The 23,112-nt window shown below is 37.8% G+C and overlaps 1 protein-coding gene across 4 annotated transcripts in view; it reads left to right on the top strand.

Annotated features, from left to right (window-relative positions):
- The window catches only part of GFM2 (GTP dependent ribosome recycling factor mitochondrial 2), a 57,712-nt gene that overhangs the window by 3,838 nt on the left and 30,762 nt on the right, over window positions 1-23,112 (top strand). For all 4 annotated transcript variants that reach the window (XM_025892580.2, XM_025892581.2, XM_025892582.2 and 1 more), the window contains exons 2-8: window positions 1,814-1,900; window positions 3,405-3,489; window positions 5,559-5,616; window positions 6,045-6,142; window positions 17,110-17,235; window positions 17,925-18,013; window positions 22,035-22,123. In XM_025892580.2, the coding sequence (XP_025748365.2) occupies window positions 1,838-1,900; window positions 3,405-3,489; window positions 5,559-5,616; window positions 6,045-6,142; window positions 17,110-17,235; window positions 17,925-18,013; window positions 22,035-22,123 (608 nt within the window). In that variant the 5' untranslated portion in view covers window positions 1,814-1,837. The remainder of the gene's footprint in view (window positions 1-1,813; window positions 1,901-3,404; window positions 3,490-5,558; window positions 5,617-6,044; window positions 6,143-17,109; window positions 17,236-17,924; window positions 18,014-22,034; window positions 22,124-23,112) is intronic.

Here is a 23,112-nt window from a genome sequence, read left to right on the forward strand (position 1 = left end):
TTTTGTTGTATTAAGAACCTTTAGGGCGCCTGGGTGGCTCAGTTGGTTAAGCGACTGCCTTCGGCTCAGGTCATGATCCTGGAGTCCCGGGATCGAGTTCCGCATCGGGCTCCCTGCTTGGCAGGGAGTCTGCTTCTCCCTCTGACCCTCCCCCCTCTCATGCTCGCTCGCTCTCTCTCTCTCTCTCTCTCAAATAAATAAATAAAATCTTAAAAAAAAAAAGAACCTTTAAATGTTTTGAGTAGGTAAGTGATGAGAGGAAGTTCTTTGTTTCAAGGATATGTGTAAATAATGGATTAAAGCAATATCTCTCACTTGAGTGATTTGAGTACTACTTTTTAAGACTGGTCATATCTGAATGTCACCTGTGTTATTATTTACTTAATTTTCCTCAAATTCACATTTTAAGTAAAAAAGTTTAACTTCTTAAACATTAGTATATACAAGATGGATTCTGTTGGCTAATTTTTCTGATATTTATGTAGTAAACCATTTTTTTTCTTTCTGTAACCTAAAATAATCATGAGCATTCACTTGGGGAAATAGGGTGTTGGAATAAGTTTTCAAAATTTAGTCTATAGTAACCGTTCACACTCTTAAAAATGATTTAGAACTCCAAAGAGTTTTGTTTATGTAGGTTATAATTCATATTCAGCTATTAGAAATTAAAATATTTTAGTAATTCACTTAAACTTAATAAATCCAGTAAATCTTAATGTAAGTAATAGAGTTTTATGAGAAATGCCTTTTATTTTACAAAACAAAAATAATTTAGTTTGAGGAATATTCTACCTTGCCTTACAGTTTTGCAAGTCTCTAATGCTGGGCATAAGCAAAAACGCTGGCATCTCCTATCACTTTCTGTATTTGTTACTGTGTATGTAGGATTTTTATTTTTGGTTGAACCATCTGAAGAAAATCCAGCCTCATACACATAGGTCATATAGGTGGTTGGGAAAGGTATTGAGTATTTTAATAGTCTTTACAGAAAATTGTGGATGACTGGGTGCCTGGGTGGCTCAGTCGGTTGAGCGGCTGCCTTTGACTTGGGTCATGATCCCATTTTATTTATTATTATTTTATTTATTTTTTAAGCAATCTCCACACCCAGTGTGGAGCTCAGACTCACAACCCTGAATCAAGAGTTGCACACTCCGTCTACTGAGCCAGCCAGGTGCCCCAAAGTAATGAGTTTTGACAAGACTTTTTATATAACAAGGCACACAAGGTCTCCCTGCTCTCTGCTCCCTACCCAGTCTCAGATGCTTCCGTGAATGTCTCATAGCTTTGATAGTGTACCTGCAACATAGTTCATATTCAGTAAATGTTTTAAACCAGAGATACTTAGTTTTTATAATCACAGAAGAGGACCTGCTTTTGTGTATTTTTCTACCTATTGTAGAAAAATCAGAATATACAGATAAACCAATAAGTTACACTACTGATGAAAAATTACCAAGTTAACATGTAGATGCTTCCTTTTCTATACTAAATTCTGTATAGTTTTAAATACATTGTATTTGCTGCGATATATTTTTGTAATCTTTTTCCACAGTATGTTCATATCTTGAAGAATTAAAGCGTGTTGAAAAAATAAAGAACATTTTAGCTTTAAGAACCATATTTCTTATATTTTGTCAGAATTTTCACTTTCTGAATGATGCATTGAATTTTTGATACCTAAAAATACTGTGCCTACTTTTTAAAATGTAATACATTTTTACCATACATATTACATATGCCTTATTTTACATGTCTTACTGATATATACTACATAAACTTAGTTTTAAAATTTTGTATATTTCTTTTTCAGAGAATAACAGTTTAGAGGGTCAACATGTTTTCCCACTTGGGGAAGTTTGGAGTAAATCATAAGAAAACACCCATCCTGCACATTAATGTAAGCTTTTCTTGTAAAATTAAATGTACTTCAGCAACTTCAGTTACTTTACTTCCCGAAAGGCCTAGTATACTCTTAAACTAGTATATCTTTATCTTCATCAGTTTTTCTTAATAGGGAGTGTGGGAGAAACTGTAATTAAGAAGCAGCAGGCCTTATCACTAGTTTGAAATTCATTTTGCTACTTTAAAATTCCCTGTGCAGTGTTTTAAAGACTGTCCATTTGTATATTCCATTTTGAGGTCGTTAGCACCCCAAGGAGTTACACAGGTTTTCTTTAGTGTTTTCATTGCTGATGCTTTTAGACTGCACACCTGTGACAGGTCACTACTGTCTTGCCCTGGTCATTATGCATTGGAAGTTTAAATAGTTTTGGGTCTCTACTCTTGAAGTATTTTCTTAGGATAATAGTGTTTTATTGCCAAAAACTTGGTAACTAATGCACAGGGAATATAGAAGACACAGGCATGCATCCCAAGATATCATCAAAGGCAGATTGTGGCAGCCCAGACTATTTACATAGCCTCAGTGTAACGATGCTAAATGTGTCGGCAGTCATTGTGGACCCGGTGGTCTGGGGATAGACGGGGATGGGGAATACCCAGCCTGTGTGTGGGAACACCGGGGGAAGGTACCTCAGGGGTCGTGAAGAACGCCAGTCCTACTTCTCCGACCTTCCCCCTTCAGGTGGTTTTAAAGTTTTTCAGGTGATTCTAATGCGTAGCCAGCGCAGCCACTTTTATAAAGTCTGAGTTCCATGACCCCTACCAGCTCTTAGCACCTGTAGAGGAAAATCCAGGAGTAGCCAGGGTAGGAGACCTCCTTTAACCTTTAAGGCTCTCTGGAAACGTCAGGTCCTGATTTTCAAACTATAGCTATCAGAATCACCTGGAGCTTGGGGCACCTGGGTGGCATAGTTTGTGGAGCATCGGTCTCTTGGTTTCTGCTCAGGTCCTGATCTCAGAGTTGTGAGATCGAGCCCTACATTAGGCTCCGCACTCAGTGCAGTCTGCTTAGGACTCTCTCCCCCTCCACGCAGCTCTCTCTCTCTCTCTCTCTCTCTCTCTCTCAAATAAAAAAAATCACTTGGAGGGCTTATTGAACCACAGCTTGTTCAGTACTTGAAACTAATGTAACACTATGTTAATTACACTTCAGTTTAAAAAAAACCCCACAGATTGTCTGCCTCTCCCCAGAGTTTCTGATTCTTTTGTCTGAAGTAGGTCCAGAGAATTTGTGTTCCCTCTGTTGGCAATGCTGCAGATCTTAGAGAACCATCTTCTAAGAACAGCTCAGAATAGCATGTCAGTATTAGTTCTATTTTTGTTTTTTCCTATAGTATGATTTTGGGTTGTCACTTTTTAAAGGAACGGGAGTTAATAAATGGGAACTGTTTTAAGGAGATTAAAAGTATTTTCTCTGACAAAGCATAGTTAGGTAAAAAGTATTCAAATAAGTCATGCTAAAATAAAATTAATATCGTGTTTCTTTTTCTCCTCACTAGAATATGTGTTGCTCTAAAATAAAAGCAAGTTTAAAAAGATTAAAGCTATATGTGCCTCTTGGAAGAAACTACAGTTCTCTACCAGGTAAATTTTGATTCTTCTCATTGTACTTAAACTGCTTGTTTGCTTTCTCTCATTGGCAAACATTCCTTATTAAGGGTCTCCATTTTGACTCTTTCCTTGAGATGATTAGGAGTTGGAAGTATTCTGATAGATGCCAGGAGGCAGTACTAGTAGGCCTATATTCCTAACCTGCTGGCTGTCAAAATGAGCTAAACAAAGAGAACAGTTGCTGGCTTTAGTAGCTGGCTCAGAAGTTCAGACGGTTGTCTACTTGTAGAGTTGCTTTTGCTGTAAAATACTGTTTTTTTCTAGTCTGTTTCTGGTTTTTATACAGAAGTATTTCCTGTCAGTAGAGGTTTGCCAAATAATTCATTTTGAAGGTTCTTAAGAGTAGTTGGTTAAATATTTATCTGGGATAGTTTGCATTAGGTAAAATGGCTATTAAAAGCTTGATGCTAAAAAAAAAAATCTTGATGCTTAGGGCACTTGGGTGGCTCAGTCAGTTAAGCATCTGCCTGTGGCTCAGGTCATGATCCTGGGGTCCTGGGATCGAGCCCCACATCGGGCTCCCTGCTCAGTGGGGAGTCTACTTCTCCCTCTCGCTCTGCCCGCTGCTCCCCCTGCTTGTGCTCTCTCTGTCAAATAAATAAAATCTTAAAAAAACCTTGGTGCTTGAAGAACCGACGCATTCTGAACGTTCTTTGTTTGAAGTAAGCAAGCATATGGGAGACTCTTTGAAACTGGTTTCATTATGTGGCTGTTCTCACTACCATCTTCGTCATGTGAGAATCATGGAGTAAAAATACTGATAGGCTGTGTGACTTGTAATGGCATGTGAATTTAATGCCCTGCATTATTGATTTATATCTATATTGCTATATTTTGTCATGCAAATTTATCTGTAGCCATATAGATCATCTGTAAGTCTTAAAACTGCCATCAGGTTTTCAAAATACAGTAGAACTGTTCTTAATTTATTAGAGAAATTTTGTAAAACTGATTTAAATAGTAGGAAGGTATAGATTAAAATTATAAATGTAACTGCATTTTTGCTTTAATATTATTAATAAAATACATCATAAGCACAGAGTAAAATATTATGGGCTTTTGTATTCCAGAAATACTACTTGGCCTTTTAGAAGTTATTAGATTATTATAGCTCCTGTTCAGTGATACCTCCTAGGCCATCTTTAAAGGTACTTTGTGCTTGGGATTACTGAGGGAAGATAGATTTCAAATTGTACGAAAATTCGTTATTTTCTGATATGAGGATCACTCTTCACTCCTAAAGCCTTGACAATGCAGGTTTACAGGACTGTGCATTTTATTTTTCTTTGATTTAAATGCTGTGGCCGTAAGATTATTGTTATGAACATTCTAATTCTACAATTCTATTATGTCTATTACAAAATTATAGAAAGTGGCAAAGACGGGGGTAAATTTATATTTTTCTAAGGATATGATCTAGAAATTGATGTTTCAGAACTTTATCTTAGGGGTGCCTGGGTGGCTCAGTTGCTTGAGCATCTGCCTTCAGTTCAGGTCACGATCCTGGGGTCCTGAGATCGAGTCCTGCATCGGGCTCTCTGCTCAGTGGGGAGCCTGCCTCTCCCTCTGTCTGTGCCTGCTTGTGCTCTCTCTGTCAAAAAGATAAATAAAATCTTTAAAAAACAAAAACAGAGGGGCGCCTGGGTGGCTCAGTCATTAAGTGTCTGCCTTTGGCTCAGGTCATGAGATCGAGCCCCGCATCGGGCTCCCTGCTCAGTGGGAAGCCTGCTTCTCCCTCTCCCACTCCCCCTGCTGGTATTCCCTCTCTCGCTGTGTCTTTCTGTCAAATAAATAAAATCTTTAAAAAAAACTCCAAAAAACCAGGAAGAAAAAAACCAAAACGGAAAACTTGATCTTACATTATCTATTGCCTTTTCTTTATGATTGCAGGAAAATAATTTTTAGGTAAATGAGTTTATATTTAGCTTGGATTTTTACTTTAATTGGAATTGTGGTATTTGCTTAAAATTACTTTAACTTTTTGATTTGCAAATTAAAGGAAAATTTCTTAAACTTTTAAATTGTAACCCTCTTTCCATTAGGTTTAGTTGGAAATGATATCAAATCCCTTCATTCCATCATCAGTCCTCCCATAGCTAAGTAAGTACTATCGCTGATGTACTCTTTTCCATATGCTGCTATAAAAAGTTAAGAGTTTCTGTCATGGACTTAATTTAGCATTGTTAATTTAGCTTTCTGCCCTAGCTATTTTTAAATAGATGTTGGTATGTATTTTAAAAGCTATTTTTTTCCTGAATTCAGTACTAAATGTTTTTAATGTAGCAACAGTATATAGAAATAAGTAAAAGATTCCTAAGATTGTAGTTCACCCTTTTGTTAGCTATTTTGTCAGAATAATGTGGTTTTTCTGTTTTTCTGTTTTTTCTGTTTTTCTAGTTTTTATAACATAAAAATTATTGAAATACTAACCAGATTTGAAATTTGCAAAGTGTACATATTTTGGTTTTACATTTTTATTAATGTCCATCTTGTAATACGTGCTTTTTTTTTTCCTACCTTTTAAACAGAATCCGTAATATTGGAATTATGGCTCATATTGATGCAGGCAAAACTACCACCACAGAAAGAATATTGTACTATTCTGGATACACAAGATCACTAGGAGGTTAGAATGGATTCCTCCTCTCCCCAACCCCCATTAGCAAAAAGCATCATTGGAAAATATTTTGATTAAGAAGTCAACCTACAGGGGCGCCTGGGTGGCTCAGTTGGTTAAGCGACTGCCTTCGGCTCAGGTCATGATCCTGGAGTCCCGGGATCGAGTCCCACATCGGGCTCCCTGCTTGGCAGGGAGTCTGCTTCTCCCTCTGACCCTCTTCCCTCTCGTGCTCTCTGTCTCTCATTCTCTCTCTCAAATAAATAAATAAAATCTTAAAAAAAAAAAAAGTCAACCTAGAGATCTTGAGTATGGCACGGAGGCACTGATGTCTAAACCACAACACAAAGATAAGGTAGTTGCAATACGAGTCTTCTTAGGTTCAACTAAACATTCAGATCACAGGACTGATTTGGGCCACAGTTCACCCTGGTCTACTCAGAAGGTAATTAGGACAGGAACCATCGCTTCCCAGCACACCAGTAATAGGTGTTTGTTTCTGCACTTCTTAAAACAGTCCGCATAGCTTCTGGGAGCTATCTTCTTTGGCTACCCAAAAGTGATAGTTTAACAAGATTCACAGGAGCCACTCTGGCTTACAATCCTCATGTCCCTTAGGAATGAATACCTACCTCTTGTTATAACTCCATGGGCTATCTTCCTGGTTTACCATAAAGGATATGCCATACCCCACTCAGGGAAGCCTAAAACTGTGTATCTCCATCAGGTATTTACAGTTCACATAAAGCTCTTCCCAGTTCAGATGTAGCTTACCAATCACAAATTATTTTTTCTATATAATATGTTGCCCAGCAACATAGTTGACATACTGTGTTCTCTGGGTTCTAGAAGAAAAGAACCAGAAAGTTAACCAAAGGTCACATTCTCATGCAGAAGAAAGGATTTTGTTAATCCAACCCACAGTAGTAGTAGTATTTACCTAAGGATTGATTTTTTAATTATAATATGTCAAAAACTGTGGTTTTTGACCAGTTGTGCACATTTGAATCCCCATGTAGTTTTTTTGTTTGTATTATTTGGTTTTTAAATGACAGTGCCCTAGCACTACTCTGGAAATTAAGATTCAGCAAGCATGTGGTGTGGCCTGGGTGTGTATTTTTGTATCATGTATTTTGAGAGTCTGTATTTATCTCATACACATTTATGATTGTTAATGTTTCTCTGATGAATCCACTTTTTTTTTTTTATCATTATGAAGTGCCTTTATCTCTGGTAAAATAGTTTGTTTTGAAATTTGAGATTTCAAGGTCATGAGGTCCCTATTACCAGAAGTGGAAATGAGTATCTTTTCAAAAGTTCCACAGAAATTTTGAAATGCATTATATTGACAACCATTTCTCTAGACCCTTGAAATTGTTTGAGACTCAACAGTATTTATCAGAGGAAAAGAACACCCAGGATTAGAATATTCATGACGATAGTTTCCAAAATGGATGAACACATGTTTCTCATAGAATTACTGCTATGTAAATAGGGCTGTAACAGCAAAACATGGAACATTATTATGCTTCCTCTTTTGTGACACAAATATGATCTTAATTCTTCCCTCACATCCCTAGTTTGTATCCCTGAAGCAAGGGTCCAGATGAGGTGGCACAAGCAACGTTCAAGTTACCTTTTTTAATTGTGCTAAAAAACACATAACATTACATTTACCATATTAACCATTTCTAAGTGCACGTTTAAGTAGTGTTATGTATATTTATGCTGTTGGCAACCAATCTTTAAAACTTTTTTATACTGCTTAACCCAAACTAAACCCATTAATAATAACTCCACATTATTTCCCTCTGCCCTCAAGGTTTGTCTCTATAACAACTCTGTCTCTATGACAACTCTATGCATTATACTGTGCTCACCACTTGACATCATACAACGCTATTACAATGCCATCAATTGTATTCTGTATGCTGTACCTTTTATCACTGTCACTTATTCATTCCATAACTAGAAGTCGCCCTCTCCCCTTTACTCATATGCCCATCCCCCCATCTTCCTGTCCTCTGGCAACCATCAGTTCTTATTGTATTTATGGGTTTGCTTCTGCTTTTTGTTTTATATTTCACTTAGCTTGCTACCCTCTACTTCCATCTGTGTTGTTCAGGTGGCAAGATCTCATTATCTTTGTGGCTGAGTAGGATTCATATGTGTGTATGTGTATATGTATTGCATCTTCTTTATCCATTCATTTATAGATGGACTCTTAGATTGCTTCCATATCTTGGCTATTGTTAATGCTACAGTGAATTTGTGGGTGCAGGTATCTTTTTGTTTTTGTTTTTCTTTTCTTTAGTTTTTTCATCATGGTAAGTGTACTCTGTATACTAATCCCCTATTTCCCCAACCCTCCACCCACCTCCCCTCTCTTAACCATCAGTTATATACTTTATACTTAAGAGTCCGGTTTTTTTTGCCCCCCCCCCCATTTTAAGTAGACTCCATGCCCAGCACGGAGCCCAATGTGGGGCTTGAACTCATGACCCTGAGATCAAGACCTAACCTTAGATCAAGAGTCAGATGCTTAACTGACTGAGCCACCCAGGTCCCCTGCACTTGAGCTTTATCTATGTTGTTGCAAATGTCAAGATTATTGTTTTATGGCTAAATAATATTCCAGTGTTTGTGTACACCACATCTTTATCCATTCATCTATCATGGACACTTGGGCTGCTTCCATATCTTGGCTGTTATAAATAACACTGCAATAAACATAGGGGTGCATGTATCCCTTTCCGTTAGTGTTTTTGTATTTTGGGGGTAAATACCCAGCAGTGTGATTACTGGGTTGTTAGTTCTGTTTTTAACTTTTTAAGGAACCTCCCTCCTGTTTTCCATAGTGGCTGCACCAGTTTGCATTTCCACCAACATTGTAAGAGTGTTCCTTTTTTTCCACATCTTTGCCAACACTTGTTTCTTACGTTTGTGAGTTCAGCCATTCTGACAGATGTGAGGCGATAGCTCATTGTGGTTGGGATTTGCATTTCCCTGATGAAGAGTGATTTTGAGCATCTTTTTATGTGTCTGTTGGTCATCTGTATGTCGTCTTTGGAGAAATGTCTGTTCACTTCTGCCCATCTTTTAATTGGATTATTTGTTTTTTGGGTGTTGTATCAGTTCTTATATATATTTTGAATACCAACCCTTTATTGGATATATCATTTGCAAATATCTTCTCCCATTCAGTAGGTTGTCTTTTAGTTTTGTTTCCATTGCTGTACAGAAACTTTTTATTTCAATGTAGTCCCAATAGTTTATTATTGCTTTTATTTCCCTTTCCTCAGGAGACATATCTGGAAGGATATTGCTAAAACTGGTGTTAGAGAAATTACCTCCTGTATTCTCTTCTAGGATTTTTATGGTTTCAAGTCTCACATGTAGGTCTTTATTCCGTTTGAGATTATTTTTGTGTATGGTGATAGAACGTGGTTCAGTTTCCTTCTTTGCATGTGGTTGTCCAGTTTTCCCAACACCATTCATAGAAGAGACTTTTTCCCGTTGGGTATTCATTTCTCCTTTGTCGAATACTAATTGACCATATATTGTGGGTTAATTTCTGGGTTTTGTGTTCTATTCCATTGATCTGTGTGTCTATTTTTATGCCAAGTACCATACTTTCTTTTTTTTTTTTTTTACTGCAGCTTTGTAATATAATTTGAAATTTGGGGGCGCCTGGGTGGCTCAGTCAGTTAAGCATCTTCCTTTGGCTCAAGTCGATCCTGGAGTCCTGGAATCAAGCCCGGAATCAAGCCCGGCAGCAGACTCCCTGCTCAGTGGGAAGTCTGCTTCTCCCTCTCCCCCTCCACTGCCCCCCCCCGCTTCTGCACTCGTTCTCTCTCTCTCACTCTTTCTGTCAAATAAATAAAATCATTAAAAAAGAAAAAAAGTCTGTAATTGTGTGATACCTTCAGTTTTGTTTTTCAAGATTGCTTTGGCTATTTAGGGTCTTTGTGGTTCTGTACAAATTTTAGGATTATTTGTTCTAGTTCTGTGAAAAATACTGTTGATGTTTTGATAGGAATTGCATTAAATATATAAATTGCTTTAGGCAGTTTGGACATTTTAACAATATTCTGAAGCATGGAATGTCTTTCCATTTCTTTGTGTCGTCTTGAATTTCATCAGTGTTTTATTGTTTTTAGAGTACAGGTCTTTCACGTCTTCGGTTAGGTTTATTCCAAGGTATTTTATTGGTTTTGGTGCAGTTTTTTTTTTTTTTTTTTTTTTTTAAGATTTTACTTATTTATCCGAGAGAGAGAGAGAGACACAGCAAGAGAGGGAACACAAGCAGGGGGAGTGGGAGAGTGAGAAGCAGGCTTCCCGAGAAGCAGGGAGCCTGATGCAGGGCTCAATCCCAGGACCCTGGGATCATGACCTGAGCCGAAGGCAGACGCTTAACGACTGAGCCACCCAGGCGCCCGATTTTGGTGCAGTTGTAAATGGGATTGTTTTCTTAATTTCTGTTGCTTTACTATTAGCGTATAGGAATGCAATAGATTTCTGAACACTGGTTTTGTATCCTACAACTTTACTCAATTCATTTATCAGTTTAGTAGTTTTGTGGTGGAGTCTTTAGGGTTTTCTGTATATACTATCATCTCATCCGCAAATAAAGTTTTGCTTCTTCCTTACCAATTTGGATGCCTTTTGTTTCTTTATGTTGTCTGATTGCTGTGGCTAGGACTTCTAGTACTACATTGAATAAAAGGGGTGATAGTAGGCACCCTTGTCTCGTTCCTGAGCTTAGGGGAAAAGCCCTCAGTTTTTCCCCCAAGATGGTGGCTGTGGGTTTTTCATATAAGGCTTTTATTATGTGAGGTATGTTCCCTCTAGACCTACTTTGTTGAGGGTTTTTATCTTGAATGGATGTTGTACTTTGTCAGATGCTTTTTCTGCATCTGTTGAAATGATCATACAGTTTTTATCATTTATCTTATTGATGTGATGTATCATTTTGATTGTTTTGTGGCCATTGAATCATCCTTGCATCCCAGGAATAAATCCAACTTGATCATGGTGTATGATTTTTTTTTAATATATTGTTGGATTCTGTTTGCTGGTATTTTTGTTGAGGATTTTGCATCTATATTCATGAGAGATCTTGGCCTGTAGTTCTCTTTTTTGGTAGTGACTTTACTGGTTTTGGTATCAGGTTGGTACTGGCTTCATAGAATAAATTGGAAGTTTTTCTTCCTCTTGTATTTTTTGGAACAGTTTGAGAAGAGTAAGTATTAACTTTTTCAATGTTTGGTGGAGTTTACCTGTGAAGCTGTCTCGTCCTAGACTTTTGTTTTTTGAGAGTTTTTTGATGATTGATTCAATGTCATTGTGGGTAATTGGTCCGTTCAAATTTTCTATTCCTTCCTGCTTTAGTTTTGGGAGGTTATATGTTTCTAGGAATCCATCCATTTCTTCTAAGTTGTCCAATTTGTTGGCATATAGGTTTTCATTAATATTCTGTAATAATTATATTTTTCTAGTATTGGTTGTTATTTCTCCTCTTTCACTAGTGATTTTACTTGGGTCCTCTTTTTTATGAGTCTTGCTAGAGGTTTATCAATTTTGTTGAACTTTTCAGGGAACCAGCTCCTGGTTTCATTGCCCTGTCCTATTGCTTTTTTAGTTTACGTATCATTTATTTTTGCTCTAATCTGTATTATTTCCTTCCTTTTGCTGGGTTTGGGGTTTATTTGTTCTTCTTTTTCTAGCTCTTTTAGATGTCAGGTTAGGTTGTTTATTTGAGATTTTTCTTCTTAAGGTAGGCCTGTATTGCTAAAACTTTCCGCTTAGAACCACTTTTGATGCATCCCAAAGTTTTTGGGTTGTTGTGTTTTCATGTTCATATGTTTCCATGTAATTTTTGATTTCTTTGATTTCTTGGTTGACCCATTCATTGTTTAGTAGCATGTTATTTATCCTTCATGTATCTGTGGTCTTTTCAGATTTTTTCTTGTAGTTGATTTCTAGTTCATAGTGTGGTCAGGAAAGATTCATGGTATGACTTTGATTTTTATAATTTGTTGAGACTTGTTTTGTGGCCTTCTCTGGACAATGTTCTGTGTGCACTTGAAGAGAATGTGGATTCTGCTATTTTAGGATGGAATGTTTCTGAATGTATCTGTTAAATCCATCTGGTCCACTGTGTCATGCAAAGCCGTTTCCTTGTTTATTTTCTGTTTAGATGATCTGTCTACTGTCTACTGATGCAAGTGAGGTGTTAAAATCCCCTATTATTACTGTATTATTATCAAATTCCTTTAATTTTGTTATTAGGTGTTTTATGTATTTGGGTGCTCCCATGTTGGGTGCATAAATATTTACAGTTGTTATATTCTTTTGGTAGAGTGTACTTTTTATTATTTTATACTATTCTTTATTTTTTGTTATAGACTTTGTTTTAAAGTCTGTTTTGTCTGATACAAGTATTGCTACTCCAGCTATCTTTTGACATCCATTTGCATGATAAATGTTTCTCTGTCCCGTCACTTTCAATCTGCAGGTGTCTCTTGGTCTGAAATGAGTCTCTTGTAGGCAGCATATAGATGGGTCTTGTTTTTTATTCACTGTCACCCGGTTTTTTTTATTGGAGTGCTTAGTCCATTTACGTTCAAAGTAATTATTGGTAGATAAGTGTTTATTGCCATTTTGTTACTTGTTTTGTGGTTGTTTTTGTAGCTTTTTTCCGATCCTTCTTTCATGGTTTGTTGGCTTTCTTTAGTGATACACTTGGGTTCCTTCCTCTTTATTCTTTGCATATCTAATACTGGTTTTTAATTTTGGTTACCATTAGGTTTGTATATAACATCTTCTGCGTATAGTAGTCTATATTAAGTTGATGATTGCTTAAGTTTAAGCCCATTCTTTACTCCTCTCCCCTCTTCCCTGCCACGTCTTTGGTATAAGGTGTCATACTTTACATCATTTTATTTTATGAATCTTTTGACTGATTTTTACAGAAATACTTATTTTTAATGATTTTGTATTTTTTACCTTTTATACTTTTACTTATGTCTTTGCTTTTCACTCAGTGAGTCCTCTTTTTATTTCTTGAAGGGCTGGTTTAGTGGTCTTGAACTCCCTTAGTTTTTGTTAGGCTGAGAAACTCTTTCTCTCTCCTTCTTCCAAATGATAGCCTTGCTGGATAGAGTATTCTTTTTTTTTGTTTAAACTTTTTTTTTTTTTAAGATTTTGTTTATTTATTTGACAGAGGGAGACAGCAGGAGTGGGAGAGGGAGAAGCAGGCTTCCTGCTGAGCAGGGAGCCTGATGCGGGGCTCAATCCCAGGACCCTGGGATCATGACCTGAGCCGAAGACAGACGCTTAAACAGTGAGCCACCCAGGTGCTCCTGGATAGAGTATTCTTGGCTGCAGATTTTTTTCCTTTCAGCGCTTTAAATATAACATGCCACTTCTTTTTTTTTTTAAAGATTTTATTTATTTGACAGAGAGAGACGGAACACAAGCAGGGGGAGTGGGAGAAGGAGAAGGAGGCTTCCCACTGACCAGGGAGCCCGATGCGGGGCTCGATCCCAGGACCCTGGGACCATAACCTGAGCGGAAGGCAGTCGCTTAATGACTGAGCCACCCAGGTGCCCCTAACATGCCACTTCTTGCTGACCTGCAAAATTTCTGCTGCACAAAGCCCCTGGGGTTTTCTTTGTATGTAACGGTCTTCTTTTCTCTTGCAACCTTTAAAATTATCACTGGTTTTTCCATTCTAATTCTGTATCTTGGTGTGAACCTCCTTGGGTTGAATTTGTTGGGGATCGCTGTGCCTCCTGAATCTGGGTCTCTGTTTCCCTCCATGCATTTGGGATGTTTTCAGCTGTTTTTCCTTCAGATACATTTTCTGCCCTCCTTTCTCTCTCTTCTTGGATCACTATAATGCAAATGTTATTATACTTAATTGAGTCGCTGAGATCTCTAAGTCTATTCCTATTATGGAGTATTTGTCTTTGATCTGTTCAGCTTGTTTGCTTTCCATTACTCTATCCTCCAGGTCACTGGTACATTCCTCTGCTTCTTGTAGCCTACTGTTTAAATTCCATCTATTGTATTTTTAATTTTATGTATTGAGTTCTTCATGTCTGATAATGTTGTTTTTTTCTCTCTTTGCCAAGGGTCACACTGATAATGTCCACTCTTTTCTCAAGCTTAGTGAATATATTTATGATCATTACTTTATTTATTAATCATTACTTTAAATTCTCTGTCAGGTATACTAATTTCTGTTTCACATAGATCTCCAGTTGTGATTTTTGTCAAGATTTTCATTTGGGACAAATTCCTTTGTCTTCTCTCTCTCTCTCTTTTTTTTTTTTTTTTTTGTCTACCTCTCTGTTTCTATGTCTTAGGAAAGTCAGCTATGCCTCCTGCTCTGGAAAGTAGTTGCCTTATGAAGAAGAAGTTCTGTGGTGCCCTGCAGTGCAGTGTCTCCTGTTCACCAGAACGTGACACTTCGGCGGAGCCTCCTATGTGTGTTTCTTGCATCCTACTATTACGCTTTCCCTATCAGTCCAGACCCCTGCACAGACTCTGCCTGTTGTGAGCTGTGCTTGCTCTCTGTGGTATTAGTGAGACCCAGGCAGCCTGGTCCTGAGGGGGCATGACTATAGGAAGGCTCAGGGGTGGTGCAGCAGTGTTTGCAAAATTTGCAGGGTCTCTAGGAGTAGGCCAGATCCCCTAAATTGCGGTGGTGGCCCGTCACGCAGCATGTGTTAGCAGCCTGGCACAAGGCACATGTCTGAGGTAGCAACAAGCGGTGCATGTGTCTGTGCGCATGTGGGCTGGGGGCCTGTGGCCGGCTGGGCAGGGCACACACGTGACATCAGCAAAATCTGCACTGAGCTGCTAGACCTGGCCACAGGCCCCAGAGTGCGGTGGCCACAGTGGCACAGCATGCAGAGGCATTGACTGGGTGGAGCATGGGCAGCGTTAACAAAATCTGCCCTGAGCCCAGGGCCAGCGGACTTGGAGTGGGTGAGTCCTCAGGAGAGCTCATGGGCCTGGCACACTGCTAGCGGGTTAGTAGCAAGTTTCTGTGCAGCACTGCCTCCGGCAGGTGGCTCACTGTTTATGCTGAGGCATAGCGGAGGAAAATGGCCCCTGCCAGCTCCTCTGTTTCCAGAGAAGTTCCCCAGTGTGCCCTGAAATCCATACAAACAGATCCCCTTCCCCTGTTGCCTTTTGCTCAGGCTGTTCCCTCTTTAAGGGTGGGGACCTGGCTATCACACACCTTCCTGGCTCCCCTGCTGCTGAGTCAGCTGATATTCAAAGCTCCAGACTCCCAGGTCTGCGGTTATACAAACTCACAGAATTTAGCCCTTCTGGGTTTCAAGGCCAGATGTGATAGGGATTTTTTTTTTTTTTTTTTTTAACCTGTGTGGACGCCCTGGTGCTTTCCCTTCTCTGCGGCCGTAGCTCCTTCCCTCCTCTGGCAAATCGCCACCACCTTTCTGCCTTTCCTAACTTCTCCAGTGCCGGCAGTTTCTCTGCATTTAGTTGTGGATTTTGTTCTGCAAGTCTTCAGATCGCTCTCCAGTTTATTGACTTGGATGTGAGTGATACCTAGTTGTAAATATGGGACAGAGTGAGTTTAGGGTCTTCCTACTCTGTCATCTTGTACCCCCCCAACAAATGTTTTAAAAATGGCTTCATTTGGAACTTTTGGTTAGGTATTTGGTTATTATCTCATTAATGGTGTTTGTTTGCTTGGTTATGTTGTGAATAACAACACTAATTCTTTAACACAGATATTTGGAGTTCCTGACAAATACATTTTTCTTGCTATTTCTCCGTCTATTGGTACATATGTATATATACTTTTATATACACATATACATACACAAACAGTGGGGAACCTGGCTAGCATTTCAGAGGTTTAATGCTGACATAAGTAGTGGTGGTATAAGGCCATGATAACTTGTGGTTTTGAATTTTGACTGGTAAAGATCAGCTCATTTTCATTACTTCTGTATACATTTAATCAGAATACAATGCATAAATCAAGAATTTTAATGCAGAATAATTTGAGTGACCTTTTTGATAGTCAAGATGAACTTTATCCATGACTTTGTATTGTAGAAATTCTACCAAGATTTTATTTTCATTTGTACAAATAAATGTCTTTTTTGGGGAAAATTTAGTAATGAAAAGGGTTTGAAAAGGAGAATTTAACTTTGGAGGAATTTTTTTCTCTACTTTGTTCCATGTAGCTACCATTTACTTACTATTTACTGAGCTAGGTACTTTATATAGTCTTATTTCATTCTTATAACAACCCCACAAGTTTGCATTTATTAATCTTATCTTACAAACTAGGTTAAGTAACTTGCTTAAGGTAATAGAGTAGTAATGGTAAAGGTGGGATTTAAATCTAGGTCTGTCTGGGCTCTTTCACTGCAGTGCCCTGCCTCCTGTCCAGGGATCAGGCATGAGGAACATAAGTTAAAGAAGGGGTAATGAAAGTTAAACTAGGGGGGAAAACATGAAAGGAATATCGAGTTCAATAAAATTAAAATATTTAAACAGATTTTTAGCTTAGTTACAGAAAAATTATTTTTATGGAAAAATTACTAATTTTGCTGGAAAAGGGTTTTCTAGAACAAGGGCTTATTTAGAGAAAGATTAAGGCTCTAAATATTAAACAAGATATTTTACAGTGTTAAAGCAAATTAAACTGTCAAGTGGGGGTTCACCTGGGTGGCTCAGTTGGTTAAGCATCCCACTCTTGATTTCTGCTCAGGTCATGATCTTAGGGTCCTGGGATCAAGCTCCGCTCAATGTGGAGCCTGCTTGGGATTCTCTCTCTCCCTCTGCCTTTTCCCCCACCCCACTCGTGTACACGTGCACACACACTCTCTCTCTTTCTCTCAAAAAATAAACTGTCAAGTAGATATTATATCGCAATGAAATGTCCTTGGTATCAAGCCTAACTGTGTCATCTTTTTCTTTGTTAGATGTTGATGATGGAGACACGGTGACAGATTTCATGGCTCAAGAGCGAGAAAGAGGCATTACTATTCAGTCTGCTGCTGTAACCTTTGACTGGAAGGGGTATAGAGTCAATCTAATTGATACACCAGGTATGGTGCTGTTCTAGCAATGCAGAGATGCATCATTGGAGGGTTTTTTTTGTTTGTGGACGTGTTTTCTTTCAAATTGGGGTAAGAAAAATGTATATATACATCATAAAATTTATCATCCTAACCATTTTTAAGTGTACAGTCAGTAGTTAAGTATATTTACGTTGTTGTGAAATTCTCCAGAAGTACTTCATCTTTCAGAGCTGAAACTGTGTATTTATTATACAACTACTCGTCTTTGTCCCTTCCTCCTACCCCTGGTAACTACTGTTTTTTACCTTTTTTAACTACCTTAGATACTTCATATAAGTAGAATCCTACAGTATTTGTCCTTTTGTGACTGGCTTATTTTGCTTAGCATAAAGTCCTTCAGGCTGCATCTGTGTTGTAATATGTGGCAAGATTTCCTTCATTTTTAAGGCTGGGTAATATTCCATTGTACATATATAACATGTTTTGTATATATGCAAAAATTTATGTACATACCATTCATCCATTGATGGCCATTTGGGTTGTTTCCACCTCATGGCTATTGTGAAGAGTGTTGCTATGTACATGGTCTGCAAATAGGTCTTTGTGACTCTTCTTTCAGTTCTTTTGAATATATACCCAAAAGTAGGTATATGCTGGATCCTGTTTTGTTTTGTTTTTTTAAAGATTAAGTGTTATGTTTCTCATCTTTTTCTTAGGTCATGTGGACTTTACCTTGGAGGTTGAGCGCTGCCTTAGAGTGTTGGATGGTGCAGTAGCTGTGTTTGATGCCTCTGCTGGTGTAGAGGTAAAAATACTGCCAAAGTAAACAAGCTACAACAGCATGATTTTTTTAAAGTAGAATGTATCAGATTTAGTTAACTGTAACCCTATATAAGTTCATATAATTCAAATTACGGTGAAAGGAAATTGGAATTTAATATTGCAGTGTGACCTTTATGTGATATCAGGTATTTCATAGTAAAAGGAAAGTAGTTTGCATTTCTGTAGGAAATATGAAAGTTGGTGTTGAGAACTATGAAGGGCTTGAGATTCTTCTACCTTACTTTCAAGCTAACTAGTTAGTGTGCCACAGTTTTATGGCATGCTGGCAGAAGACACAAGACTCTTGAGTCATAGACAAAGAACTTTATTAGTCACAAAAATAACAATAGCTAGAGTTTTAGTATTATCTTGTGTTATTTCCTCAAGACCCAGTTCCCACAGGATGATCTAAAGGGAGGCTTGTGACAGCTGCACATGCAGGGGAACCCTGTGCTTAGAAAACACATATATTTTATAATGGTCAGTAAGCATGCCTGCTGGTTGCTCTGGAGAGAGACATTATCTTCCAGGGTTATAAGCAAACCTACCTTTTGATCCAGAGGGAGACACTGTCTTTATCTTTCTAAGCTCTTTATATCAACATCTTTTTTTTTTTAAGATTTTATTTATTTATTTGACAGAGAGAGAGAGCACGAGCAGGGTGAAGGCAGAGGGAGCAGCAGACTCCCCGCTGAGCTGGGAGCCCGATGTGAGACTTGATCCCAGGACTCTGGGATCATGACCTGAGCCGAAGGCAGACACTTAACGACTGAGCCACCCAGGTGCCCTATATCAACACCTTTGAAAACATAGTCCAGAACAAAGGCAGTCACTGCCTCTCCTAAAAAACGTAGAGAGCTGAAAGACCCATGAAGAATTATCTCCCAAGAGTTAATATATATTAAATTCTTGAATAAATCTTAAAAACGGGTTTATAATAATTTACACTAGGGTCAGTTATGCACTCTTTAGCTGGTATCCCCGTTTGTCTTATAATATCAAGGCTGGCTCAGTGTTGAATAATTATCTTCAGTTCTTCTAATCTTAAAATTTTACTAAAAGTGATGCCTAAAGTGATCAAAATTAACATACTCCAAATGGTACAAATTGACAATATGGGCTTCCTGATCTGATGCACTAAGAAGGACACAACATTACCAATGTTTTATTCCTGGCAGAATGTTTGGCCCCAGTCTGATCATGAGAAGACAGCCAGATGAATGTAAATTGAAAGACATTCTGCAAAACAACTGGCTGAGGCTTTTCAGAAATTGAAAAAAATGTAAATGTAAGGAAAATGAGTGATGTCAAGTAAAAAGTTGAGGTACTGTTTTAGTTTAAACGATTCTGAAGATACAAGAAAATTAAATGTAATATGATCTTTGGCAGGATTCTGGATCTAAAAACAAAAAGTTAAAAAGGACATCGTTAGGAAAACCAGACTATATGTTATAGTTATATCGTTAGGAACACTATATGTTATTGGAAAAAAGTATGTGTCAGCTTAAATTTTTTTGAGTGTGATCATTGAAAATGATTATGTAGGAGAATGTTCTTATATTTAGGAAATACAGGCTGAAGTATTTAGGATTGAAGTGTCATGATATGTGCATCTTACTCTAGTGCTTCACTTCCCACCCACATGTACACATACGTTGTTAGTTTGAGTACTTTGACCAGTAGATGCCAAGATGGGGTAGATGTATAGGAGATTTACTGGGAGAAATGCCTTTGAAGAATAAAGAAGAGCGAGTAGTGGGAGAGAACAGTCAGACCGCAAAGCAGGTCTGAGGTCTGTCTATAAAGGAGAGGGTAAAAGAAAGAGGATTGGGTAGGAAGGGTCTCAGACTACAGCATAGTTCCAAAAGGGCTGTGGCGAAGCTGATGGGGAGTCCTCAAGCCAAAGTCACCTGTTGGAGAAGTCCCACAGGTCTTAGAGGAATAAGCTACGTTAGTATTTCTGCCGTACTCAGCTATTAGCTGGGCCTTGAGAGACCATGGTGGTAGACAAGATGAGCAGCAGTTGGGGCTATGAGTTAATTAAGTTCTTTGTAGTAGATCCCAGTGGCACGTTCCTATAGCCACACATATAATGTGTGCATATGCGCATGTTTGAAGAAAAAAAGGCAGGTGTGGCAAAGTATTCATATTTGGCAAATCTAGGTGAAGGGTACATATATATTTATTGTACTATTCTTTCACCTTTTTTGTAGATTTGAGATTTTTCTGAATGAGAAGTTGTTATATATACATATATTTTGTCATGTTAGATTAAATATTGTATGAATGTTTCCAGAGTGCATTAACACTATTGATTATGTAGGAAAATATCAATTGTTTTAGGAAATATGTACTGAAATTTTCACAGTACATGTGTATGATCAAAGAATTGTATCCAGAATATCTAAAGAACTACAAATCAGTGATAAAAACTAACAACCCAATAAAAAAATAGACAAAGGATTTGAGTGGATACTTCACCAAGAAAGATGTATGAATGGCCCAGTGAGCCCATGAAAAGATGATCAGTCTCCTTGGTTATCAGGGAAATTAAAATTACAAAGAGAGACTATTTCATACCCACAAAAATGGCTTAAATTAAGAATGATGGCAAATATTGTTTGAGGATGTGGAACAACTGGAACTCTTTATCCAATGGAATGAGAACATTTGTCCCCTAAAGACTTACTCAAAATGTTTATAGCAGCTAAATTCATAATAGCCCTAAACTAGAAATAACGTAAGTGCTCATCCACAGGTGGATAGAAAAACCAGCTGGCACATTTATACAAAGGAGTTTAGCCAGAAAAAAAAAAAGGAAAGAAAGAAAGAAAGAAAAAATGAACAAACCAGTATACCCAACAACATGAATGAATGTCAGAGACTTAATATTGAGTGAAAGAAGCCATGCTATGTATATGAGATTCAGAAATAGGCAGAATGAATCTGTGGTGACAAATATGAGAACAGGTTGTTTATGAGGGATGGGGAATATATGCAAGTGTACTTATCAGAACTCACTGTACAGTTAAGATGAGTGTTTTTTATTCTATGTAAATTTTACTCAATAAAATAATAAAGTGGTTTCTATTTTAGATAATGTCATTACATTAAACTTTTTATGCTCTGCTTCAGGGCTTTGGGACTCCACTAGGCACAGATACTATAACAGACTGGAACTTTTGAAATATTTATAAAAAGTAGAATTAAAAGAAGTCAAATAGAAAAGCATATGAGAATTGTTACTTAGAAATACAGTTACTGGCTTTTTTTCCCTCTTTAGTTTACATCAACATTCAACAGTCATAATAAAAATTTTTATCACAATAGCATTTTTATAGTACACTCCTTTATGTTTTGTTTTTTGTTTTTTAAAAGATTTTATTTATTTATTTGACAGAGAGCACAAGCAGGGGGAAAGGCAGGCAGAGGGAGAAGCAGGCTCCCTGCTCAGCAGGGAGCCCCATGTGGGGCTCGATCCCAAGACCCTGGGATCATGACCTGAGCCGAAGGCAGACGCTTAACCATCTGAGCCACCCAGGCACCCCCCCTTTTTGTTCTTTTAACATCACAACAACTATATGAATTAAGGCAAAAGTCCACATTTCACAGGTCAGCAAACTTAAAAGTTCAGTATTTTGTGACCTGTATTAGGTAAGGTGAAGCTGGACAAAAATTATGTCTTCTAATCTTGATTAAGTCCTCTTTCCGTGATTCTCAGTACCTTCCAGGTGTTTGTTCTCTTTGTGTAGCAACCTAAATCACCCAAAGTAGTATTCTCAGTTTGAAGCACACTTTTTATCACCCTTCATTACATTTTTAGCTCTGTTAACCTACTAGCAGAAGAGTGACTCTGGAAGTGTAAATGCAGCAGCACTAATTCTGTGCTAGAACAGGGCCCAATTCCATGTTATACTAGCTTCTTAGATCTGTTTGTTCTTTACATAATGACATAGTTGTTTTTGTCTAATACGAGTTTTTTTTTTCCTTTTTCTTTGCCTTAGGCACAAACTCTCACAGTATGGAGGCAAGCTGATAAACACAAGATACCTCGAATCTGTTTTTTAAACAAAATGGACAAAACTGGAGCAAGGTATTTTAGGTGTTTTTTTCCCTCACATATTAAAGTAGAAATAAAATTTGAGGTTTGAATGGACTATAGCTTAAATTTACAAGCAGCTATTCTCTGTAGAGTATAAATATTCCATGGAATCTCAATTCATTCCCATTAAAAAGTTTCAAAGCAGGTAATTCATAGGTTGAATAACAGTGTGGGATTAATAGAGAGCTGATGAATAGAGAGGTGATGAATCATCAGATTCTAATGCAGAGAGGCTGTATCCTGTTTTCTAGAAACCTGACAGAGTGATGTCTTGCTGATTCCACTGGTTCTAGAGCAGGATGAAATAATCCCTGTATTGCTGAAGGCTATGGTCATCCCCATCATTGCTTAAAGGTAGAGGGTAGATGAAGATTTCCTGTCCCCCAATTATCTTTAGCTACTGGCTAACATGGTCTCACTAAAAGGGAACTGGGAGAGAATGTAGATGTTTTAAGACCTGTATAGAGGGCAAGAAAGTTAATACTAAGATGTGATGGTAAGGCTCAAAGACTCACAGAATGGTAATCCAAAATGGATACATAGTTCTGAGAACATAATTCAGAATTCAGAGAATCAAGAATATAAAGGATTTTGGGGTAATGTGATAAGGAGAGAGAGATCCTGGTCTGTGGTGTGAGAGTGGCAAAAACAAAACGTCAACTATCCCTTTCCTAAAACCACACAGTATGCTTTCTGTTTATGTTATTTTCTACAGTAATTCTAAAGCTGATAACATACTAAGAATGCCTAAGATAAAGGTATAGAAAAATTAGGCTGCCTTTTGGAAAAAGGTGGGAGTTGTGATAGCAAATGTCGTTGTTAAAGAATCCTTGACTCATTATCACAAATCATGCATTTGAATCTCATAACTGCAATTTATTTATTCATTTTTTTAAAGATTTTATTTATTTATTTAAGAGAGAGAGAGAGAGCATGAGAGTGGAGAGGGTCAGAGGGAGAAGCAGACTCCCTGCTGAGCA

The sequence above is a fragment of the Callorhinus ursinus genome, unplaced genomic scaffold, assembly GCF_003265705.2.
Source record: "Callorhinus ursinus isolate GAN/ISIS: 27379988/994484 unplaced genomic scaffold, GSC_fseal_2.0 scaffold23, whole genome shotgun sequence".
NCBI lineage: Eukaryota > Metazoa > Chordata > Mammalia > Carnivora > Otariidae > Callorhinus > Callorhinus ursinus.